This window comes from Penicillium chrysogenum, assembly GCF_028827035.1.
Source record: "Penicillium chrysogenum strain IBT 35668 chromosome Unknown utg000002l_segment0_segment0, whole genome shotgun sequence".
Taxonomy (NCBI): domain Eukaryota; kingdom Fungi; phylum Ascomycota; class Eurotiomycetes; order Eurotiales; family Aspergillaceae; genus Penicillium; species Penicillium chrysogenum.
This window is the reverse complement of record NW_026622750.1, coordinates 757,191-779,622: the sequence shown is the minus strand read 5'-3', so window position 1 is coordinate 779,622 and position 22,432 is coordinate 757,191. Positions and strand designations below refer to the sequence as shown.

The 22,432-nt window shown below is 42.0% G+C and overlaps 5 protein-coding genes across 5 annotated transcripts, besides 2 other annotated features; 2 read left to right on the top strand and 3 right to left on the bottom strand.

Annotated features, from left to right (window-relative positions):
- Positions 1-2,356: 2,356 nt before the first annotated feature.
- On the bottom strand, positions 2,357-3,509 carry N7489_003900 (uncharacterized protein; the record flags this gene model as incomplete). Its single annotated transcript, XM_056709652.1, has 4 exons — positions 2,357-2,387; positions 2,974-3,122; positions 3,388-3,406; positions 3,442-3,509. Coding segments are annotated over 4 exons (267 nt in total), but the record flags the coding sequence as incomplete, so codon positions are not given.
- A 7,379-nt stretch (positions 3,510-10,888) lies between these two features.
- On the bottom strand, positions 10,889-12,431 carry N7489_003899 (uncharacterized protein; the record flags this gene model as incomplete). The annotated part of the gene is made up of 5 exons (XM_056709651.1): positions 10,889-10,912; positions 11,020-11,794; positions 11,846-12,130; positions 12,184-12,322; positions 12,374-12,431. The coding sequence occupies 5 exons, from the start codon at positions 12,429-12,431 to the stop codon at positions 10,889-10,891; spliced, it is 1,281 nt and encodes a 426-aa protein (XP_056568072.1).
- A 1,314-nt stretch (positions 12,432-13,745) lies between these two features.
- N7489_003898 (uncharacterized protein) lies at positions 13,746-14,564 on the top strand (the record flags this gene model as incomplete). The annotated part of the gene is made up of 1 exon (XM_056709650.1): positions 13,746-14,564. One exon carries the CDS (start codon positions 13,746-13,748, stop codon positions 14,562-14,564), a length of 819 nt encoding a protein of 272 aa, XP_056568071.1.
- A 1,936-nt stretch (positions 14,565-16,500) lies between these two features.
- Positions 16,501-16,631: a sequence feature (Protein overlapping with rRNA (N7489_003897, KAJ5243801.1) was converted to a misc_feature.).
- Positions 16,632-16,655: 24 nt separating this feature from the next.
- Positions 16,656-16,791: a sequence feature (Protein overlapping with rRNA (N7489_003897, KAJ5243801.1) was converted to a misc_feature.).
- Positions 16,792-17,111: 320 nt separating this feature from the next.
- Positions 17,112-17,900, top strand: N7489_003896 (uncharacterized protein; the record flags this gene model as incomplete). The annotated part of the gene is made up of 1 exon (XM_056709648.1): positions 17,112-17,900. One exon carries the CDS (start codon positions 17,112-17,114, stop codon positions 17,898-17,900), a length of 789 nt encoding a protein of 262 aa, XP_056568069.1.
- Positions 17,901-20,349: 2,449 nt separating this feature from the next.
- N7489_003895 (TolB family protein) lies at positions 20,350-22,335 on the bottom strand (the record flags this gene model as incomplete). The annotated part of the gene is made up of 1 exon (XM_056709647.1): positions 20,350-22,335. One exon carries the CDS (start codon positions 22,333-22,335, stop codon positions 20,350-20,352), a length of 1,986 nt encoding a protein of 661 aa, XP_056568068.1.
- Between the last annotated feature and the right edge of the window lie 97 nt (positions 22,336-22,432).

The following is a 22,432-nucleotide window of genomic DNA, read 5'->3' as shown; positions in this document are numbered from 1 at the left end:
TATACTATCGGTAATAGTCCTACCTAGTCGTTCTACTAGTAGTTTATCTAGTATCGGAGGTACTATTTCACTATTTAGTTCACTCTTTCTATTTATCTATTAGTTTATAGGTAGTATATAGTAGAGAGTCTAAGCTCGATACCTATTTAGTCCGTAAATAACTACTATATATTCGATATAAATAGCTTATCTCTATCCGATATAATCTTATATAGTAACCTATAGTTTACGACTATATATCGTAGTACTAGGGTAGCTATCTAATCCGAGTTAATAGTTTCGGTAGTTAGAATTATATAGGTATATTTCGTAAGCCTATTAACTATAACTATAATTATATCGTATCCTTCTAAGATTAGTAGCTTTATAATAAAGTCTATTATAATCTATTCCTATAGAGTCGTCGGTATCTTAGATAACTATAATTCCCTATATAGTGCGTATCGTACTAGCTTATTTCTCTAGTACGTATCGTATCTACTAATATAGAATCTAATCTTTCGGTTTATATTTAGAAAATAGTAATTTCGCGAAACGTATTCTATAGTCTTTTCTACTCTTATATATCTATATATAAGGTTATCGTAGTATTATCGAATAACCTCGTTCCTAAGTGATAATAGAATATATATTAATCCGTATATATAGACTATTCCTATCTCGTTCTAGGTGGATTTACCGTCTTTAGTTATTTATCTAGCGATTATCTTATAGTATTTATCCGTTCTTTATACGTTTAGGATTTACTATAAGAAGTCGTTCTAGATTTCTACTATTATAGCTAGAATCTATTTATTATATAAGATAGTCCCGTCCTAGTTCTATTTTAGTATAGCGGGTTCGGCTACTTTAGTTCTAATCTTATAGTCTAGTTGTCTACTAAGTGCGTCTACTTAGCTATTCTCTATTCCCTTATAATATTCGATCCTAAAATCGTATTATACTAGGGTCTCGGCCTATCGCGCTTATCGTTATATAAGAACCTTCGTCGTTATAAAGAATATAAGGTTCTTATAATCGGTCCGTACTATTACTATATACTTTACTCCTTCGAGATATACTCTCTAGACTTAGAATACTAATACTATAGCTAATAGTTCCTTATTATAAATATTATAGTTAAGCTCTACTAGGATTATCTTTCTAGACTAAAATATAACTAGTTATAAAGTCCTATCTTCTTTCTTCTAAGTTAGTCTAGCTCCTAGAGCGTAGTCTAATACGTCTATCTCTAATATAATAGGTAGATCGTAATTAAAGTTCGCTATAATCGTTCGCTATTTAAATAGTTCCTTTAGTTTATTAAACGATTTCTCTACTACTTCGTCCTATTAGAATACTTATCCTTTCTTAGTAAATCGGTAAAGTCCGGTCGCTATACTAGTGTAGCTATTAATAATCTTCCGATAGTAGTTAGCGAGACTAAGAAATTATTATATTTCCTTAACGTTCTTTAGTGTAGGCTATTTAAGAATACTCTTAACCTTATCTTCTTCTATACCTAATCTATCTAGACTAATACGATATCTAAGGAATCCCGTTTCCTAGATATAAAACTCGTATTTTTTAAATTTAAGTGTAACCTTCGCGTCTTTTAACTTACTAAGTACTAACTTATTATATTTAATATAATCCTCGAGCGTTTTAGAGAATACTAAAATATCGTCTAAATATATAATAATAAAGATATCTAGATATTCCTTAAGAACGCTAAAGATAAAGCGTTAGAATATTACTAGTACGTTAGTAAGGCCGAAAGGTATAACTAAATATTTATAATATCCGTACTTAGTTCTAAATACCGTTTTCTATTTATAGCCTAGCTTAATCCGAATATAATAATACGTATTAGTAATATTATACTTCGAAAAGTACTTTACTCTTTAAATCCGATCCTAAATCTCGTAGATTAAAGGTAGAGGATATCGATCTTTAATAGTAATCGAATTTAGATATTAGTAATCTATATAAAGTCGAAGGCTTCTATCTTTCTTTAGTACTAAGATAATTAGGTATCTAGCTAGTAACTTCGAGGCTTAGATATAACCTTTCTTAAGGTTCTCGTCGATATATTCCTTAAGTATCTCTAACTCCTTTAGCGATAACTAATAGATAGGTTTAAAAGTAGGTTTAGTACCTTCTATCGTATTAATTTCGTGGTCGAAGATCCTATATTCTAGTAGGGTCCCTTCGGCCGGTACTATAAAAATATCCTAGAACTTATAGTATTCGTCCGGAATCCGTGGCTTATCGCTAGTTATATATAGCTTTTCTTACTTAATAATTATATATTCCGCTAACTCCTAGTCGGATATATCTAGTAACTATTCTATTATATCTAGAGCGATTCTATTTATTAATCGCTTAATCCTATCTCTAGATCGTAACTAATTAGTAGTGCCGCTAGTATCCCTCTATATAGCCCTCTTCTAACGGGATTTATATTTATTATACTCTTTTTTATACTTATACCGGTTAAAGGTGATTCGTCCTAACTACTAGTTAATACTTAGGTTATACTTCCTAAGCTATAGAATACCTAATACGATATTATAGTCTCCCGTTTCTAGTATATTAAACTTTATTAATTCTAGGTGTCTATAGATAGATATAGGTAATAAAATAGTTTCCTCGCTAACTCCTTTAGATAGCACTTCGCTATCGAGTCCTATAACTAGAACCGTAAATAGTAACGGAGTTATTCTAACTTATCGATCTTCTTTAAATCATAGGTTTATAAAATTGTTAGTAGTACCCGAGTCGATAAGGGTCTACGCTTATCCTATAGGTAACTCTATATAAAGTTTAATATAAGTTCCTAATAGTGTCGCTTTAAGCTACGTAGTTAGCTAATTTAGGTGATTATATAACTACCGTCTATTATACTAAACTCCTTAATATTCTTCTTTCTATCTTAGCTTCTTTATCCACTTCGGTAGTCTAGATTCGATACTATAGTCTAACTTACCCTACCTATAAGTTATATAGGTCTTATTATAGTATCCGATAGTAGCTATCCTACTATATCCTAGGTATCGTGCGTATCTTTTATACGCGTAAGTAGAGTCTTTATAAGGGTATCCTATTAGGTCGTCGCCTTCCTTAATCGCGTTAATAAGGTGCTAGTCTAACCTATAGGTCTATATCTTATCCTAGAGATATCCTATAAGCTTATTAGCTTCTTTATCGTTCTCTAATTAACGATAGTATTTTAGACTTTTATAAGGTATTTTAGGGATCACTTAATCCGTTCCTAGGAGCGTACTTAGGGTTCCTCGACTAATATCGGCCCTAGGGAACGTGATTAGCGTTCCTAGGTATTTCGCGTCCCGCTCTTAGGAGTCACTAGATTATCCTAGGGAATAGTTTAGTTCCTAGGGGATATACTATATCTATCCCTAACTCTCTATAGTATCCTAATTAATCTCTAGGTACTCGTACTTTAGCTCGTCGGCTAATCCTTTAATATATAGATTGCCCGCTAGTATCTCTTCTAGGCTTAGGCGTTCCTATCTTACTAAGAGATCTTCTAAGGGTTCGTCCCTTAGGGTCGCTATCTAGGCTTATTCCTAGGTCGTATATAGTTCTTTATATATCGCTTATAGGTATTACCGTTTTTCGTATAGTCGCTTCTACTTATATTCCTTTATATAGTGTCCTAGTTTCCCGTATGTAAAGTAGAGGTTCTTCTTACGACACTTATCTTACTCGTCTTAAGTAGCGTCTAATTCTATTAGCTTTAGGCTATATAGGTTATTATCTCGTAGTAGCGCCCTATTATAGCGTCTATTACTAAAACGGTTAAAGCCGTGCGATTTACTACGCTTCTATTAGTCTATTTCTCGTCGTTTATACTTTCGTTCGTTAATACGGTTATCGATCTTAACCGCGATCTTAATAAGTTTATCTAAGGTATCTAGCCTATCGATCCTAGCTAATTTATCCTTAATATCGGGTTTAAGTCCTACCTCGAAGTACGGAATATACGCTCGATCGGGTAGATTAAGATACGAAATAATCTATTAGAATTCGGAGGCGTAGACTAATATACTAGTTTATTATCTGATTTTCTATAGCTTACGTTCAGCTATTCTAGTAGCGTCGATATCTCCGAATATTCGTTCTAAGTGTTATCGGAAACTACTATAGCTATTAAAGATATCCGCTATAGTACTAGACTAATCTCTAGGCGCTTTCTTATAGTAGTCCCTAATATATAGTTTAAGCCAATTCTATACTTATCCGCGTAGGTAGGTCGATATAAAAATCACCCTACTTACCTCGGACGGAAGCTTAGACTTATTTATATTAATATATATATCTATCTAAGTAAGGAATCCGCGAAGCTTAGTTCGGTTTCCCTTAAAACACTTAGCCTTAGGCAATATCGGCCCTTAGATAGCACTAGCTAGTGCTAAAGCGGTGACCTAAGTATATATCTACGCTAAATAGTCCTCGACTATAGTATTATGCTTTTCCTACTCCTAAAGCTTATTTATTAGAGTCTTCACCTACTCCTTTAGTATCTCAATCCTATTATCTCGCTCGTTATCGGAATCGGGGTTAGTGGGCTTAGCTACTAGCTTCTTTCCGGCACTAACGTAAGATATATTATCGGTTAGTGACTCGAAACTTAATTCGAGACGGTCTTTAATATATTACGCACTACTAACTAGTTATAGTTAGGTTAGAAGGGTTCCGGGTATACTTACCTTATACCGCTCGGGTTTCTAACGTTAACGATCTATACTCTTAACCGTACTATTGCCTAATAGGCCTTACTATAGACTAGGTCCTTTTAAGGTATCGAGGAACGGTGCTAGATAGAGCGCCGAATAGATCTATACCGAAGTATTAGTCTATCCGTGAGTGTTATTAAGTTATAATTAAGTAAGAGAGTCACTAATAATCTAAAAGGTAAATATAAGTAATAATATATAATTAAAGACGAAGAACTAAACTAAGTATATAAATGAGTGTCCTTATATATCCTTCGTTTCCTACTCCTAGCGTGACTCCCTAGAGTCACCGCTAGAGTCGCTGTATACTCCTACATATACTTCTTAGAGTCGACGCGGGAGTCACGGTCACGTGTTCCTAGTTCTATATGTAGTGATTCCTAGTGTGGGTAATATCCGGTACCCTGAAGTACATACGTACCGGAAACCCCCTAGAAGTGAGCCTGATCAGGATCGATCATGCTTTCGCTCACTGATCGTGAATGGGTTTCTCTTCCCTGAATACCTAGGGATACTAGAGTATTAGGCACTGCACGTGATCTGCTGACAGATAGATTGGTTGGCTCTCGGTGGCCCATCTGTGTACCCGGTGGGTCACCATCGATTGGTGACGGGTAGTTCCGTAACATCTATTCGGCGCTCTACCTAGCACCGTTCCTCGATACCTCAAAAGGACCCAGTCTGTAGTAAGGCCTGTTAGGCAATAGTACGGTTGAGAGCACAGATCGTTGACGTTGGAAACCTGAGGAGTATAAGGCAAGTATACCCGGAACCCTTCTAACCTAACTGTGACCAGTTAGTAGTGCGTAACACTAAGGTCCCTTAGGGCCTATTATATAATATATTATCCGAAGAACTCCTAGTCCTTCGGAAGATACTTATAGAGCTACTCGATAAGAACTTTATCCGAGTTAGCTACTTATCCGCTACCGCCCTAGTCCTCTTTATATATAAGCTAGGAGGAGGACTCCGTTTCTATATAGACTACCGCGCCTTTAACGCTTTAACGAAGAAAGACTATTACCCGCTACCTCTAATCTATAAGACCTTAAACTAAATCGGACGAGCTAAGTGGTTTACTAAACTCGATATCTCCGCCGCCTTCTATAAAATTCGAATTATAGAGGGAGACGAATAGAAAATAGCCTTTTATATAAGGTATAGCCTTTATAAATAGCTAGTAATATCTTTCGGACTAGCTAACGCCCCTAGTACCTTCTAGAAGTATATTAACTAGACCTTATACGAATACCTTAATAACTTCTATTTAGTGTACCTTAATAACGTGCTAATCTACTTAGATAGAAGCTTAAAGAAATACCGGAAATACGTTAAGTAGGTTCTCTTAAAACTATAGAAGGTAGGGCTATACTTAGGTATCGGGAAATATAAATTCGAGTATATAGAGATAAAGTACCTTAGCTTTATTATATAAGTAGGAGAAGGAGTGTAGATAGACCTAAAGAAGGTTAAGGCGATTAAGGAATAGGAGGCTCCTACTACTATAAAAGGCGTATAAGGCTTCTTAGGGTTTACGAACTTCTACCGCTAGTTTATCGAAGGTTATTTAGAGATCGTACGACCCCTTCTTAACTTAATATAATACGATACCCTCTTTATATAGATAACGGACTATAAAGCTAGCTTTAATAAACTTAAACGGCTATTTACTACTACCCTAGTCCTTACTACGTTTGACCCTTCTTATATAACGGTCGTTAAGACCGACTCTTTAGGGTATACTATAAGAGGAATCCTTTTATAGTACGACGAATATAGTATCCTATAACTATACGCCTACTTCTTAAAGAAAAATACCCTAGTAGAATATAACTATAAGATCTATAATAAGGAGCTACTTATAGTCGTATAATACCTAGATACCTAAAGCGCGGAACTATAATTAGTAGAAATAGAATTTATAGTTATTACTAACTATAAGAATCTTAAATACTTCTTCTAGCTTTAGAAACTAATAGAACGATATATACGATAGTCACTCCTCCTTAGCTAGTTTAACTTTAAATTCGAATACTATATAGGGAAAGAAAACGTATAAGCCGATATACTATTATAAAGAGAATAGGATAACCCTATAGATAAAGACCTATAAATTTAAGATTATACGATACGCCTACTTCGATAGGTAGAAGGAGGCGTAGCTATAAATATTTACTATAGTTCTATAGCCCCTATTAAATAGAGAAACGACGCTCCGAATACTAGCGAAGCTCGAGGAATAATAAACGAGGATTAGAATTAGATATATAAGTAGGACGCTAACTACTATATAGCCCTTAGGGCTATATAGGATAGCGTATAAAAGTTCCTATCTACTCTATACCTTAAAGTCTCTATTATAGAGTGCTTAGTCGACTTAGGAGGATTCCTATAGTTCTATAGGAGGTAATAGATACCTAAATTAGAGCCCCTTTATATAAAGCTAATATAAACTATATATAATTCGATAATCACCGGATATCTTAGATAAGAGGAAACATACGCTATCGTTAGCTATAAGTACTTTTAGCTAGAGATAGTAAAGGATATCCGGCGATTTATACGAAATTATAACCTTTATAGAGGAGGAAAATTATAGAGAGAGCTTAAGAAAGGACTACTAAAGCCTCTCCCTATCCCCGAATAGCTATAGCGAGATATCGCCCTAGATTTCGTTACCGACCTTCTAGAAAGCGGGGGGTATACGAATATCTTAGTTATTATAGACCGTCTAATAAAAGGCGTCCTATTTAAGGGTATAGGAGAGATTATAGTAGAGTCGATAGTATAGGTAGTTATAGAAACCGCTATACGATAATATAGATTCCTAATATCTATAGTATTAGACTATAGTATATAGTTTACTAGCGCCCTTTAGAAACGGATCTACTAGACTTATAAGATCGTACGATAACTCTTAATAGCCTACTACCTAGAGATAGATAGATAAATAGAATAGTATAATAGTATAATAGAGACCTACCTTCGGCTATTTATCTATTATAAATAGAATAATTAGCTAAAACTCCTACCTATAGTAGAGCTCGCGATTAATAGACAGACTATAACTACTACCGGAATAAGCCTATTCTTCCTTATATATAGATATAATCTCTCTCCCTTTTAAACTAAAGACGACTTAAGTACTCTAGAGATTATATAAAGCCTAATCTAGAAAGTAAACGCGCTAGTATAGAAACTCGCTAAAGTAACCGACTAAACCCGCGTGTCGATCGCTTATATAAATTAATAAGCCGAAACGAACGAGAATAGACACCGAGACCTAGCCCTAATTTACTAAGAAGGAGACCCTATCTAGCTTAACCTAAGGAATATTTATATAGACTAACCCTACCGAAAACTTAACTAGAAAAACGTAAAGTATACTATATATAAAGTAGTTAGGACTTATACTATAGAGTTAAATACGCCTTTAGGAATCTATCTAGTATTCTATATAAATCTTATACGACCGGCCGCTCGAGATCTATTCCTATCGTAAGTGACCTATAAACCATAACCCCCTACGATTCTTAACGACAATAATAAAGAAGAATAGCGCGTCGAATATATCCTCGATAAGTATAAAAGACGTTACTATAGCACCGTTCGTATAAAGTATAAAGTCAAATAGACTAGGTACAATCGTCCTACTATCGAACCCGGTGAAGCCCTTAAGGAAACCGAAGCCTTAGACCGTTAGTTAGAGAAGACTAAACTATACCGACGCGAAAATAGCTCTCTCTCGATAAGGACGCCCTCCGTATAGTAACGTAAATAGTACTACGAAGGACGATAGGGAGGGGGGCTATTATTACAGGGTTCTCCCGGAGAACCCTAAACTAAGTACTCGACTATAGTCTCGTGACTTCTCACCGCCTTATACGAGCACACTTACGCCTATGTTTACCCCTTTCCTTTCTGTTCCTTAACGAAACCTTCTTGTACATAGGAAGCACTGTAGATTGTTACAATCCAGTTTGTTCCCTAACAATGTGATACCAGATCGTCACACTATTTAAGGTAGATTTAAAAATAGTTAAGGCTACTAGATAGCTTCTAGTTAGATCTATAAATAGTATATATAAATAAATAAGAAATTTTAAATTTATATAACTCTAAAAGGATCTAGATATTATTTATTTAATATAACCTACTATTATATAAAAAATATAAAGGAAAATATAAAATTAATATATACCCCTTAAGGTTACGAGTCTAGATATATTTATATTATTTAATATCTACTAGATATCTATAAATATCTAATAGATATAAGATCTAAATCTAAATCTAAAGGCTACAGACCTTAGATATTAAAAAATATCTATATCCGTAAAATAGGGATATAGATTATAGATATCTAGGGATATTATAGATCGTGCCGTAGTCTACGTATTAATATAATACTCTATGTATAAATTGCTTAGGGGAAACCAACCTTCTATTATCGAAGGATTAACGAGATTTTATCTATAAGAAGATAAAATCAAATCATATTTGAAAGACATATTGCTTAGGCAAAGTAGGAGTGGGGCCTTTGGGTTACTTCTCGCGAATACGAACGTATTAGCAAATCTGTGCAATATAATGGGGTCTTACATATTCATCTACTTAGTGGTGTTGGTATATATTAGTCTTATCTCGAGTTCTCAAGGCGGGGCGCATCAGAGATTGTCAGATATCAGTTATAGGAGTTGATATAAGAACACTGTTAACTACAGCATGGATCAGAATCGGTTTCACCACTCACACACAGAGATTCTTTCTCAAACCCTCTTTCAAATCACATCGGTCTTCATTCGCTTTAGCGTGTTTCAGATTGCTATAATGTATCATAATGGACTATCACGCGGTAGTTTATAGCGTAAAATCGATGAAATGGCAATACAGTAAGGTGGAGCTTGACAATGGCGACCCCAGTGCTATGGTGCGTGAACAATATCAAGCGACACTCTAATATGCTGAATGAATCCTTGCGACCTATAACGTGATGGAGGAGGGGTAAAGTGGTTCCACATGTTTCATGAGTTTACCGTGAAGTAAAGTATTGCGATTGATTCTTTCGTCCTGTGAAAACAGATATCTACTTTTGGGAAAGATCTGCAACCAAACCAATATTGATCAGTGCGCTTCGGCGTATTAGCATCGACTGTATTCGTGCGACGATATAGAGTCAATTACCCGCCACGTCTCGGATGGCTGAAGAAGCTAAATGCAGCGAGCGAACGATAAAATAATTTCGGAGTAAATTTAAAAGCGTCCACGCTCCTCAAGATGGGATCAGCCGGAAACCGACACTAACGCCTTCAACGTTATAACCTTGGAATAGCTGTTTGATTACTTGCTCGACAAGCCTATCTTGATGAATTGATCATTTCTCCTAGGATGGTCTTTAGATGCTAACGATGACCTCTAGTATTCTTAATATAGTACCACTCAAACGGCCCTCACTTCTTCTATTCTTCTACGTGGGTTTATTGTAGCTTACTCAAACATCGGTTTAATCATTACCATTTTCAGTTAGTTCATCTTCCAGATATGTCTGCACTTCCTAATCGCAAGTTTGGATATCTACTCCGTTTGCCATCGTTGGCGGCACGATAACAAGGAGCAGAGTGGAAAAGCTGTATTGAGAGAGACAGAGAGAAAGGCAAACACACAGGCATCACTAGCCTGAGAAATAAGGCAACAACACAGGTCACATGACCAGAGGCTGCAACAACCATTTGTTGAGAAATCCGTCTAGCCTCAAGTATTAAACTTCCATTTCCAAGGACAGGCGTTCGCCCAATGGTCATATTGACCGCCTGAAGTGGGAAAACAAAATTAGTATGTAGGTACTCATAGGCATCAAGTACGGGTAAAGGCACCAACTTACACTCCAAGCACCCTTCATCGCCCTCTTCGTAGAGGCATTGATTCTCCCAATGTCCTTTACTGCGACCTAGTAAAATTAGTCTGGAGACAGTATTTATCTGATCATGTGATGATTACATTTTCTGCACGGAGCTTCTGGTTTGCAGTCTTCTTTATAGTGTCCGAATTGGCGGCCTCGGAGTTTCTGTAAGCTAGGCATACTGGATTGGAAAAGCGGACAGAACTCACAACTAAAGCAACGCAGATGATCCATCTCCGACCACGGGCAATCATGAGTGTAGTGCATCTTTGAGCTACAAAGTGAACATCCGTTATTCTTTCTAACATTGACCGGTCGCGTGGGTTCTCGAAACAATCTGCTCCTCTGCCGGGGCTGCTGATAGGGTTGACTCTCAGATACAGCAATGGAGGAACCACTCATTGATTCGTCATCTAAATGGGAGCTAAGCGGAAGAGTCTCGGGATAAAAGCTGTTGACTTTGGAAGTCGGCAGGTGCGTGCTGTAGCTCGTGCCGCGTTGTTTGTGCCCATTAGCTATCTGGTATGAAGCATCGGATCTGATCTCCTCTGATTGCAAGCTGTCGTTGTAAGTCCGCTCGGAGCCGTTCCTGTGTGCTGAGAGAGACGATTGGGTGAACATATCAACGAAATTGTTGATTAGTCGCTCGTTATCTGCTAGATAGTTCTGCGTGTGTGCAGATATTTTGCTAGCTTCCTCCCAATCTGACAACGTGATATCTTGAAGGCCTTGATCAACGTTGAACCGGAAGTATTTACCGTCACCGCCGTAGTGATGATCGACGTCAGCTGCTACCTTCTTAGATGATGTAGCCATTCTTTTCAGCGCAGTAATGATAGATATTCTTTTGTCTTTGATAGTAACGACGTCACCTAGGCCAGTCCCGATGCTCAGAATCCGCATTTTTCCGCGTTCAGGAAACTCTCGCTGTGCCTCCTGGATCAGAATACTGCATGGATTATTGTATCCAAACCCGGCATCAATGAACTCGATGTCATCTCGGCCCACTTTAATGGACTTGAAAAAAGTTGTCGCTGCTGAGGTAGCGCGTGCAACCTGCCAAAGGGTAGAGTTATTAAAGGCAGCGGACGAATCGTATGTCTTGAACAGCGTTGGTGGTGCATCGACATTGTCTTTTGTGATCGCTAGGACCACGCTATGGTGCGTCAACAAAAGACAAGTGTTCTATATTTGATTTAGGACTTACGTTTTCTTGCATGCATGGTCTCGAAAGGGTATGTCAGAATGTGAACATGTGTTTATAGTCGCGTGGCCCAGTTCTCGGCGGTTCTTGCAGTCGATGTCCGTGCAGTACTCTCTAACGATTTGTTTCATGGCATTTTCGAGAGCTTTTGCCGAAAACGCACCTGTGGGCGGAGCAGGAAATATTGACGTCCGTTTCAGAGAAAAGGCTTGCTGGGCAACCTGTCTATAGGCTCGTATGCATTCGTCGACTGTCATGCGTAGTCTTCCAAGCATGATGGCAATAATCCTTGGGGGTCAATTAGCGATGATATCACAATCGCGTCGAGCATTCAGCCATACCCTCCAGTGCTTGTGCCACCGATCAAGTCAAAATGGTCGCATGGTCGCGGAACGTGGTCAAGACCCTCAGCATCACGGATCTTCTCCATGATCCTCTCTAAAATCAGCAGACTTGAGATGCCACGGATTCCGCCACCATCTTCAAATGTGTCAGTCAATGAGGGTGGCTGTTTGGACCAGACATACTTACCAAGCGAGAGGATCCTCAACGGCTCGTAAGAGCCCGTCATTGTAGTTGCAGATTCCATGGTCTATCTCTAGGTTTTGTAATATAGAACATTCAACAGCCCCTAATCTTGACTAGAAGATAAAAAAGAGCCAAATTTCAACAAGCGGAAGATGAATTGCTGATTGACCGTCAGCGCTAGCTGAAACTGCTACGTACCCATCTACCCCGCACACTCGCACGGACCGGAAATATTATATAGGTATAGGTTTGAGAAAACAACCTGCGCGTGTACTAGTGGGATCTGCTCTTGAATATAGCAGTACTCAGTTTGTAGTGATCAAGCTACTTTCGGAGACTGTAGCGAAGTCTTTGTGGGATGAGTTTCGTGTTCAAATCACAAACCCGGGCTCTTCCATATCGTTCTCGGCATGATGGTTAGGGAAGGGGCTATGTTCAGGACATGACGCAAGCGTGCGACAGTAGTATCCTGGAGTGGGGGGGCATATTGCGACATTTGGACCTATAGGTTGCTCAATCATCCACCATGTACTACGAACTACGAAAGCCGCTGAACATGCAGGAGTTTTTCGATAATCCTTTTCCATATGCGTCATATCATCGCTCCCAATGTGATTGGCGCTGTCCGAGTCTCGATCAACGAACTAATGCATCACCGATCACATTTGAATAATTAACTGCAGACACGCATAATTGTGAGGGCGCTTACAATAAGAGTCTGATCACTTTCAAGCAGCTTTGACGCATGTTAGCAAGCCCCTACGAAATTCTAGGTCGGATCTTTCACCTCCCCTTCTCTATCCTATATTCTCTTAGGTTATCTAAGTCACCGTGCTGTAAATCCTGAGACACCGCTACAAGTACAAGTTGGAAAGAATCGGTTATATCTTACTGTATCCTGTATTCTGTATTCCGTTTTGTCTTTTTGTAATTTGTCTCTTTTTCCATTTCATTTTGCTGTTTTTGAGATTTGAGATTGATGCAGATAATAAGCAAGCGACGTGCCTTATTTTGATTGGTAACATGTCTCTTCTACCAATTAAAATAAGACACATCGCTGTGCGAAGGTGCCCGTAACGCTCGTGGTTTGGTATAAAGCTAGACACAAACTCCCTTGCAAGGTTCTATCATCTCGCCGCCACGATCATCGGCATTTTTCGAGCTGCTACTCTGACAGTTACCATTCCAGATGGAAGGCTCCTTTGGGAAGTGAGTGATTAATGGCAAGCTCAAATTGTTTAGGTCTAATACTTTCAGATGTCTTTCTTCCCCCTTGTTTACATTTACTGTTGGTGACAATAAGAAGGAGGTTACTGTGCATTCTTTTGCTTTAGCAGGGCTCTCACGGCCCTTGAATGCTCTAATAAACGGCAGAATGGTCGAGGCAGAAACAAGACATGTTGACTGGTCAGATATCGATGAAGACACGTTTGCTCGGCTATGTGAATTTGCATACTTTCGAAATTACACACCTCCGACGTTTCGCTTGATCGACGGAAAGTCCCCTTCTATCAAGATCACAGAGAAGGCAAAGGAGAAGAGGAAACGCAAAAAGAATCGCCCAAGTTTCAACTGGAATGACACTTTGATGGAGCCTCCACCTGAACCTGAGCCGGAACCCGAGCTAGAACCCAAGCTGGAACCCGAGGAGGCTGAGCTGGAGGCACCTCCATTTGAAGACGCCTGCGACGATTGGGAAATCCCATATAAAGAGAGAAGCGTGTGGACGGAGCAATTACGCGATGCATTTGAGCGGAGCCTAGTCGTTCCTAGTCCGCAAACTACCGACCTGGACTATGCCTTCATGCCACCGGAAAATACCGGGTCCTGGGAAGACTTCACCCCGGTGTTTCTCGAACAAGCTCGACTATACGTGGTGGCCGACAAATATTGTATAGACTCATTGTGCCAACTTGTACTCTCTAAGTTGCATCAAACGTTGAAAAACTTCAAACTTTATGATACGGGTTTGAATGGTATCATTGAGCTTGTTCGATTTGTCTATATGGACACACCAGCAAATTACGGTGAAAAAATTGACGATATGAGGAATCTTGTAACGCGTTACGTTGTTTCTATTCTTGGTCAGATTGGCGAGAGTGAATGTTTTCGAGAAATTTTAGCAGAAGGGGGCCCTTTCGTGAGTGATTTTTGGCACATCATTTGGGACATAGAGGGAAAGTCAATCGCATGAAATGGATGGCTGTTCTGACGTCTTGCTTGTCTGTCATGGTGGTTTCAAAATAGATTCAAGTTCTATAAGTACATGTAGCGTAGCGTGTTCCCTTTAATTAGACCAAGACATGTCGCACAGTGGTTGCGGCTGAATTTGAATCGGCTGATGTCTTTAGATCTGACAATTGGCAAAGGGGTGCTCCCATATACGTGTAATCTCTGCTATTGGGCCTTCAACAAATCCAAAATGTGCGATTGTTGTTCCACGAAAGGCTAGCATGTGGCGATGGTGACGGGCTATCAAAAATCTGAAGGTCTTTAGGGTAGAACGTAGACGCCATATGAGGGTGAACATCTGTCAACATCAAGGACGGCGAGAAAGTGCGTGCATTACCGACTGGTGAGTATATCAGCAAAGAACCTCTGGACTATCTTTTCTCTTAATATATTCGGTCACAGTAGCCGTAGTGTTGAGCTCTGTGGAATAAGAGGGATGAGTAAAGGTGGTTGCTGGTATTGTGACGAATTTTCGAAAATTCAAACGATTCGGATTGTAGTATAGGGTTTGCCTACGGTTGTAGTAGAAATGTTAGGACGACCGAAGCTGCGTACAATCCGTCCGATGATGCATTAATCCCAAACTGTAAAATACTCTCCTTTTGAGCAGAAGGACCATCGTGGCCAATTACGGAAGATAAACAAACAAGAAGCAGCCTTTGTCATTGCAGGTTGACTAAAAATATCCAGAGAGAAAAAATTGAAGAAAGTTGGAAGAGACTTCTCAGCGGCGGCTTTAAATTGTTTGGCCGATTTTAAAGCAATTGCCTCCCAGTGAATCACCGTTCTAGATATGAATTTAGACCTCTTTGACCCTAACCTAGCTATCTCAAGCAGAAATGCGGAGAGAACACCTTAGGAAATATCAGGCCCGTAGACGACGGGGAGAGTCGTATACACGAGGTCTGGTGTGGTCGTCAAGCAAAGGTAGTGGCTTTTTCCCATGCATGTCGTGCATTTCCGCAAGAGTCTCTGCTAGCCTTTGGTCCTGACGCCCATATCTGAAAATTTTAGGCGCTCTGGATAGCCGAAGAATGTAGACAGGGACCTTGGTTAGACACTTATGAGCAGAATCATAGTCATATCCGACATTGTTGAGGTCGAGGACGAAAAAGGAGCGGCGCCCTTCAAACTTGTTTACAGCAATCCATCGAGTTTCAGCGTCTGGGCGGCAAGTAGCAACGGCACTTTTGACTTCTTCGATAATCGTTTCGATTGATTCTAGAAATTCGGAATGATCAAGAATGCTATTAGGTGTCTCGCCAACGATCCTAATTGGTGGAATTGGTGTCGAAGGGCGATATGAATTCAGAAAGTCGCTTATAACCCTATGGATCTGCGAATGAATCCAGGGGCAGGGGTACGTATAAAGGGATCTTAATAGTACCAAAAGACTGTATCACATGACCTCGGGATATGAGGTTGGTTATATAAGCGTCACATCTCTGGCTTCATATCACGTGAGCAGAACCGGTAATTAACCCCGGGGGCGGGGGTGTCACGACCCTCTCTCCATAGAGAGGTTCGCAGGACTCGGAGGGATCTACATGGTGGACATCGGAGGACAGGGACACCGAAGTCAGGTGATCTCGCTTGATGAGATCTCCCTATGTCACGTGACGTCTCCTATGTATGTAGTCTGATCTACTTCCTTTCCTTCTGTATCATTACATAGCTCTTCGTACAATATCATCTTATTGTCCAGCCTTTCATGATCTCTGTCATGCAGTAGATCTTATCATCGCTTACCCGCGCACAGTATACTAGGTAGTAGGAACTCGGATCCAATACTGAAGGATCAGAGTTCAGTCTGAATACACACGATACTAGTTGGAAAGCCTTCGCAGTAGTATTGTAATACACTATCTGACTGAGAAATAGGCAGACATGGGCCTTGAATGTCGAAGAAGCTTCATGGCTTCTTCCAGTCATTTCGGACCATTCTCACACTGATTCTCACTCTGTCTATAGCGCACTCGCCCTTCCGTCCTGTCGCTCTACGATTGCATTTCATTATTCCCTCTAACATGTAACCTGATACATACGACCATAGGGTGTGGAAAACAGGGCTTCCCGTCCGCTCAGCCGTACTTAAGCCACACGCCGGTGAGTTAGTAGTTGGGTGGGTGACCACCAGCGAATCCTCACTGTTGTATGTTTTTATTTTGTACTTCCTTCCCCCCGGATAGGGATGATTATAATGAACACAGGCGATAGGCTGCAAATTCTCTCCCTACCGCACCCAATTCGCGGAGGGCGCACTGAGGAACAAACCATGGGGCTTCATCTCGCGAAATACGAGAATCAAGAGCATTCTTGCCGCGCTAACGCCTTGGCATTGACCAAGCGGTCTCTTCACTGGGATCAAAAGCCCGGAGAGGGTTGCTGCTCTTGAAAAGTTGCTACTTTCTTTAGTTCCTGTGATTTCACTTTGCTCAATTTCTTTAACGACGTTCACTAGGACTACCAAAAGGGGAAGAGACGAGCTATAGACAGAATACTTATCGCCATGAAGTCTTGGATTTCATTTCTACCGTATCTCCTTTTCCAGTTCTCCACATGCATATCAGGCGTCCAAGCAAAACGAGGTGGCGGAGGCGGAGATTCAGACGACTCCTACTCCGGCGACAATAGCGGCGGCAGCAGCAGGACCGATTCCTGTGCCACGCCAAAACATCCAACAATTTGGAAATGGGATCTGATCCCCAGTAATGCAGACAATTACACCTCCGGCGGTATCTCGGGCGAAGACACAAGCTACGACGGGTCATTCTTCAAGGGCGAAGCCTTCCTCCACTACACAATAACCGAGGGTGAGATGTGTTACCGGCACATGCGCGACACCGAGTATACCATACAGATGCTCGGGTATGTCTGGATTGGCCCGCAGGCACCGTACCCTGTTGGCCCAACCAACCCGATAATAATCGGATTCAAGGCATGGGAATCGCGCAGGCCGCTGGACGAAATTGCGGACTCGTATAGCTATATCCAGTGGGATAAGAGCCGGATTGCTTGTCCCGGTTACCCGGACTTGTTCAGAATTACAACAACCTATGGGTGGGCTAATTGGGATGCGCGGGTAAACGAGGCTATCGATGTGATGAACATGACTATCTCCGAGGCCCCGGCTCCCGCTCAAGGCGACCAAGACCAGAATCAGGGCAGGGTGCGATTTAACGCGACAATGCCGGATAAACTTGATCATGACCCCCGATGGCTTCTGAGGTTTCCCGAGGGGTCATGTTCGAATGATCTGAGTTACTCGTTCGATACTCCCCCGAACGATTGGCGATGAATGGCTCTTTTACGAATACAACGTTCGACTTGACGCTCTCTGGGAGTGGCAAGGCAGAGGCGATGACAACTAGTGGGAAGCGTGAATTGACTGCTGAATTTCGCGTGACCTTCGCTGGAGTGTTTGACGGTGACAATTCCACGGAAAAGCTGAGTCTGCGACAGCCTGGTCAGCCGCTGGTTGCGTGGGTCCCGAATTCTGGCCTGCGTGTTGTCTCGGCTGGTTGGATGACCAGTTTGATATGTCTCGGGGTTCTTATGGTGTTTATATAGGTCGGAACGAGGTAAATGGGATAGACGTCCGTTTTACGAACGCAAAAGGTTGGTATATAAAGAGTAGCTTGTGAACACGACGCAGACAAATATTTTCGCTGTCGAAGTAACTTAGCCGCCGACTCGAACACTTCTGATCTTGCCCTAGAATGCTGTGTTTGCTAGCGTTTGTAGGTAACCACGATGGCAACCAAGCGAGCAGGGAGGATCCTCACAAAATACCAGTTTTGGCTTAGACAAAATTCTACATTCATTCTCCCTACTGTATAACTTCATATACTGCTTCAAGCTCTATGCGTTCTCCCTATATACTTTTACACATATAAATAAATTCAACATGTTATATTGATGGAGTCCGTGTCCACAGATCTACGAAGGGAGAACAAGAAGATGATCAACAGAATCAATGTGATAGTTGACGATGATCGCTATCTAACTGCATGAGGTTAAGGTATACATAGCTTCATGAGACAAAGAAAACAAAGAACAAAGGTATAGACAGCGTATTCGGACGCTAATCCTGAAAGGGTAAAGCTAATTTGAAGAGGCAGTTTACAGGTCCGACGATTTTAGGAAGAGTCGTGAAAGTTATGCAAGTCATAGGTATTTCTATAACTGCTTTTTGTACAGGCCATGGGCCCTTGCGAGGTCTAGTGAGGACCATCAAGGGCCTCTACAGCATCTTTAATACGCACGGCCCCGATATGACTTTCCCAGTCACTGATCGACACGTTTGATGCCCCAAACTGGGGCACTACCCGAAGTCTATGCGTGTGCCCTTAAAGTATTCCAGCCACGATTTTTGGCCCCCTATGACGGAACAAAACGAACCCACCAACACGCTACCGGGTAGTGTGTTGGTGGGCTTGGCACGATTATTGGTCAAATTCATATAAATCAATCACCCCAGTAAATTAGAGAGGTGCAAAGATCATTTTCCTTCATCCACTCCAGTGTGTACGGAGCAAAGATTAACCCCACCAACACCAACTCCTCCATAAACCACAAACCGACTCGACTCAAAATGTGTTTCGGCTCTGGCTTCTTCGATGGTATAATGCCGAGTCCGCCTCGTCGAGAAAAATATAAAAACGAGAAGAAGTACCAGCGAGACTATGCCCGGTATGAACAGAAGTTAGAGAACTACATGGACAAGGATAACAGAAGGAGGAGATTGGCGAATTCTAAAGCTGGGGCTCTTGGAGCGGCAACTATGGGTTCGGGCGGCTGAACAGTCCTGGATTCTACCGTGTGTGACCGCCTAACTATATGACGCGGGAAGTTGGCCCTGTTTGCATTGTTTGGATCAGAGTCCCTTTCTGTACTTAGTTCTTAGTATGTTAAACGAAATGCAACAACCTCTAGGCATGGAATATGTACATAAGGACATGTATTGGTAGATTAGTGACAGTTGCCCTTTTGGCTTAACCGCCGGGCATTAATAAATTGTGTGTGTGATCATATTAATCCTTATGCTGCATCAACTGGCGTTGGTGGGACAATCGACGGTGAGGGTGACGGATGTAGAACGCATTTTGATGAAATATATCTCTTCCAAAGATGTCTCAAAGGCTGTGCAGTATGTATCTAGGATCAGACGATTCGTGGATAGAAAAGCTTACCATCCTCCTAGGACAGACGAATACTCCTAATGCCTATCCCACATGCAAAAGAACTCGAGCCTGGCGAGGATCTTTCCACCGCACCCTGTCTACCTCTTGAGTCTGTTGCCAAGAGAAGCTGAGAGCTGGATAGTTTTCCACTGGTGCCCTGAATACGAGGCACTGGCGATAGGACTGAAGACCCAGACCATTTCTTAACAGCGTCGTCTTCTTGACCAGCGCCAAGCAGTTTTGAGACATCAGGCTAGCGGCTACGGCTACATGGAATACGGGTTTGGTGTGGACAGTGGACAGTGCTAAGTTTGAGTGGAAAAGAGCAGGTGAAAGGGGAAGGAAAGGAAGACAGTCAGCACATGATAGTGCTCGGAAATGTCTACTTAATCCATAAGCGAAATCAATGTTGGGTTATCACTGGCCTTAGCTACACAACATCCCGAAAAGAATACAAAGTGTTCTCGACCACCTACAGCGGTAAGGTTGATCATAATAACAATCTATGCCCCGCGCCCGGGCTGTTTATTGTTGACGAAATAAAGAAAGCACTTTAATAACAACCTATGCCCCGTTGAGGGGTTGTCTCCAAGACTTTCCGTCGATCGTAGTCGTCAAGGTGCCATTTGAATTGAATATGTTTTTCATGGTGTCAACTTCCAGGTGGAACCCGCCGGGGCTCGTTTTCTTCGTCGCATGCTGCTGCCCGGTAGAGGTGAGGTTTGAGTACCAATCGACCTTGTTGAGTGTGAGAGAAAGCATTTTGCTCGTGACCTTCTCCCACCCATGGATGTAGTGAAGTCCATCATCTGAATAGTTTTCATACGCAACTTTGATTGTCGTGGGGGTTGACCCGGCGGCATCTGCGATAGTCACTCGGGCAGATCCTGACACCTTCCCTTGCAGCGTATAGTTCCCGATACCTGGATAGGAAAGAGCAGGAATAGGGCTTTCAGGAACATATGGCGTTCCCCATGGGACTTCGTCCGAGACTGGGGCCACGGGCTCTAGGTGTAACGGCTCACGACTCGTCAGGTGTGCTAACATCAGACGAGCAATACGACCGCCGGGCTCAGTTGAGTTCTGACAAGGTAACGGATTGCTTCCACCACATGCAGGCGGAATGACCAGTTTCTGGTAGTACGCGATACGGGTACCATCGCGAGACCACTTCGGATCGGCGCCTGCGTTCCAATTGGGGTCATTGACGCTACCAGGGCTGCCATCGCCTGCGGCATTGACCTGTTGACCATTGTAGTCTCCGCGGTCTCCGTCATGGTCTAGTAGCCATGGCTGGAAAAACCTTCTCGCCCCGTTGTTCCTCACCGAAGAAACCGCCGTGATCACCGCCATATCAATGATAGGGGGCACACCTCGCATGCCAGCGAGAAACATCTGCCGACCCGAGCCCCGAGTATCGAGGACGACGTGCCACTTGTCATCGGGGGAAATATCAACCGGATCAACATATTCAGGATCACTCGTGAGCCGACGTACCCTACCCGTGGTCAGATCGGCGGCAAACACATCAATATTGCACGATTCTACAGAGCTCCCGACATATGTGACTTCCTTTCCACGCCCACTGAACCCTCGGAGCTCCCCAACGGAGATGGCTGAATCATTGATAAACAGTTGATTACCATGAGCACTGATGCTTGCAGGGTTCTGGAGGCTGAAGAGTCTGGTCACGTTTACCAAGTCATACCGCGCCGTCCGTGGCTCCCCCATGCTGGGGTCAGTATTAAACTGGAGCCGACTGAAATATGCAAACTGACCGAGCTGGCCATTCTCAAATGTGAACGAATTGAATCCGAGATGGACATTGTCCGGGTGCAGCCGCAGTTCTCGGATATCCCCTCCGGGACCTGATCCATCGAGCTTGGTATTCCACCGAATCGGATAGATATGCACCTTGTCTGGTGTGCATCCGGGCGACGCAAGTTGTTCATCACCACAGTCAACAATGTTGGAGCCCACTAGGACCCTGCTCCCATCGCGGAATGCTTGAGGATAAGGGGCCAACTCCGTGCTGCCAACCTTGTTGCCCTCGGGAACGCCGCAGGTAATGCACTTCCACGGGTCGCCGTTGGGAAAGGTTTCTCCGTCCGCTTTGACGATGATCAACTGCAAACCATTGTAGATGCCAGCCGGGTCGGGCGCAGCCGGGGCTCCGGAGAAGTCCAAACTAACAAGCACATGGTTGTCGTCAGGCAAAAAGTCTCCGCTTCGAATCTGTGAGTCGCGCAGAAGACATCCCGTCCGCCGTGGGTTCAACTCTGGTGTACAAGATCCTTCGGTGCTGTTGGGCGTGACCGGCGGCAGCGGCAATTCCGTAACAACAATCGGCTCTGGTGAAGGTGGAGGGATCAGGGTCTCTTGGATAGATGGTGATGCATGAGCAGTCAGGGGGGAAGGATGTTCACTAGAGCGAAAAGGTTGCGAGACAGACGCATTTTCATGACATAGGTGGGAGTATCCTTTTCCTGAGTGAGCTGGAAGAAAGCCGGACGCAGTTGTCGTTTTTAACTTGTCCAAGGCGACTTCCATACTTATGGTGTCAGGCTCCCAGATAACCTGTGGGTGCTCTTTCAGTAATGAGTACGAATACGCAAGGATCACCAGGTTCGTATTCGTACCGTTTACC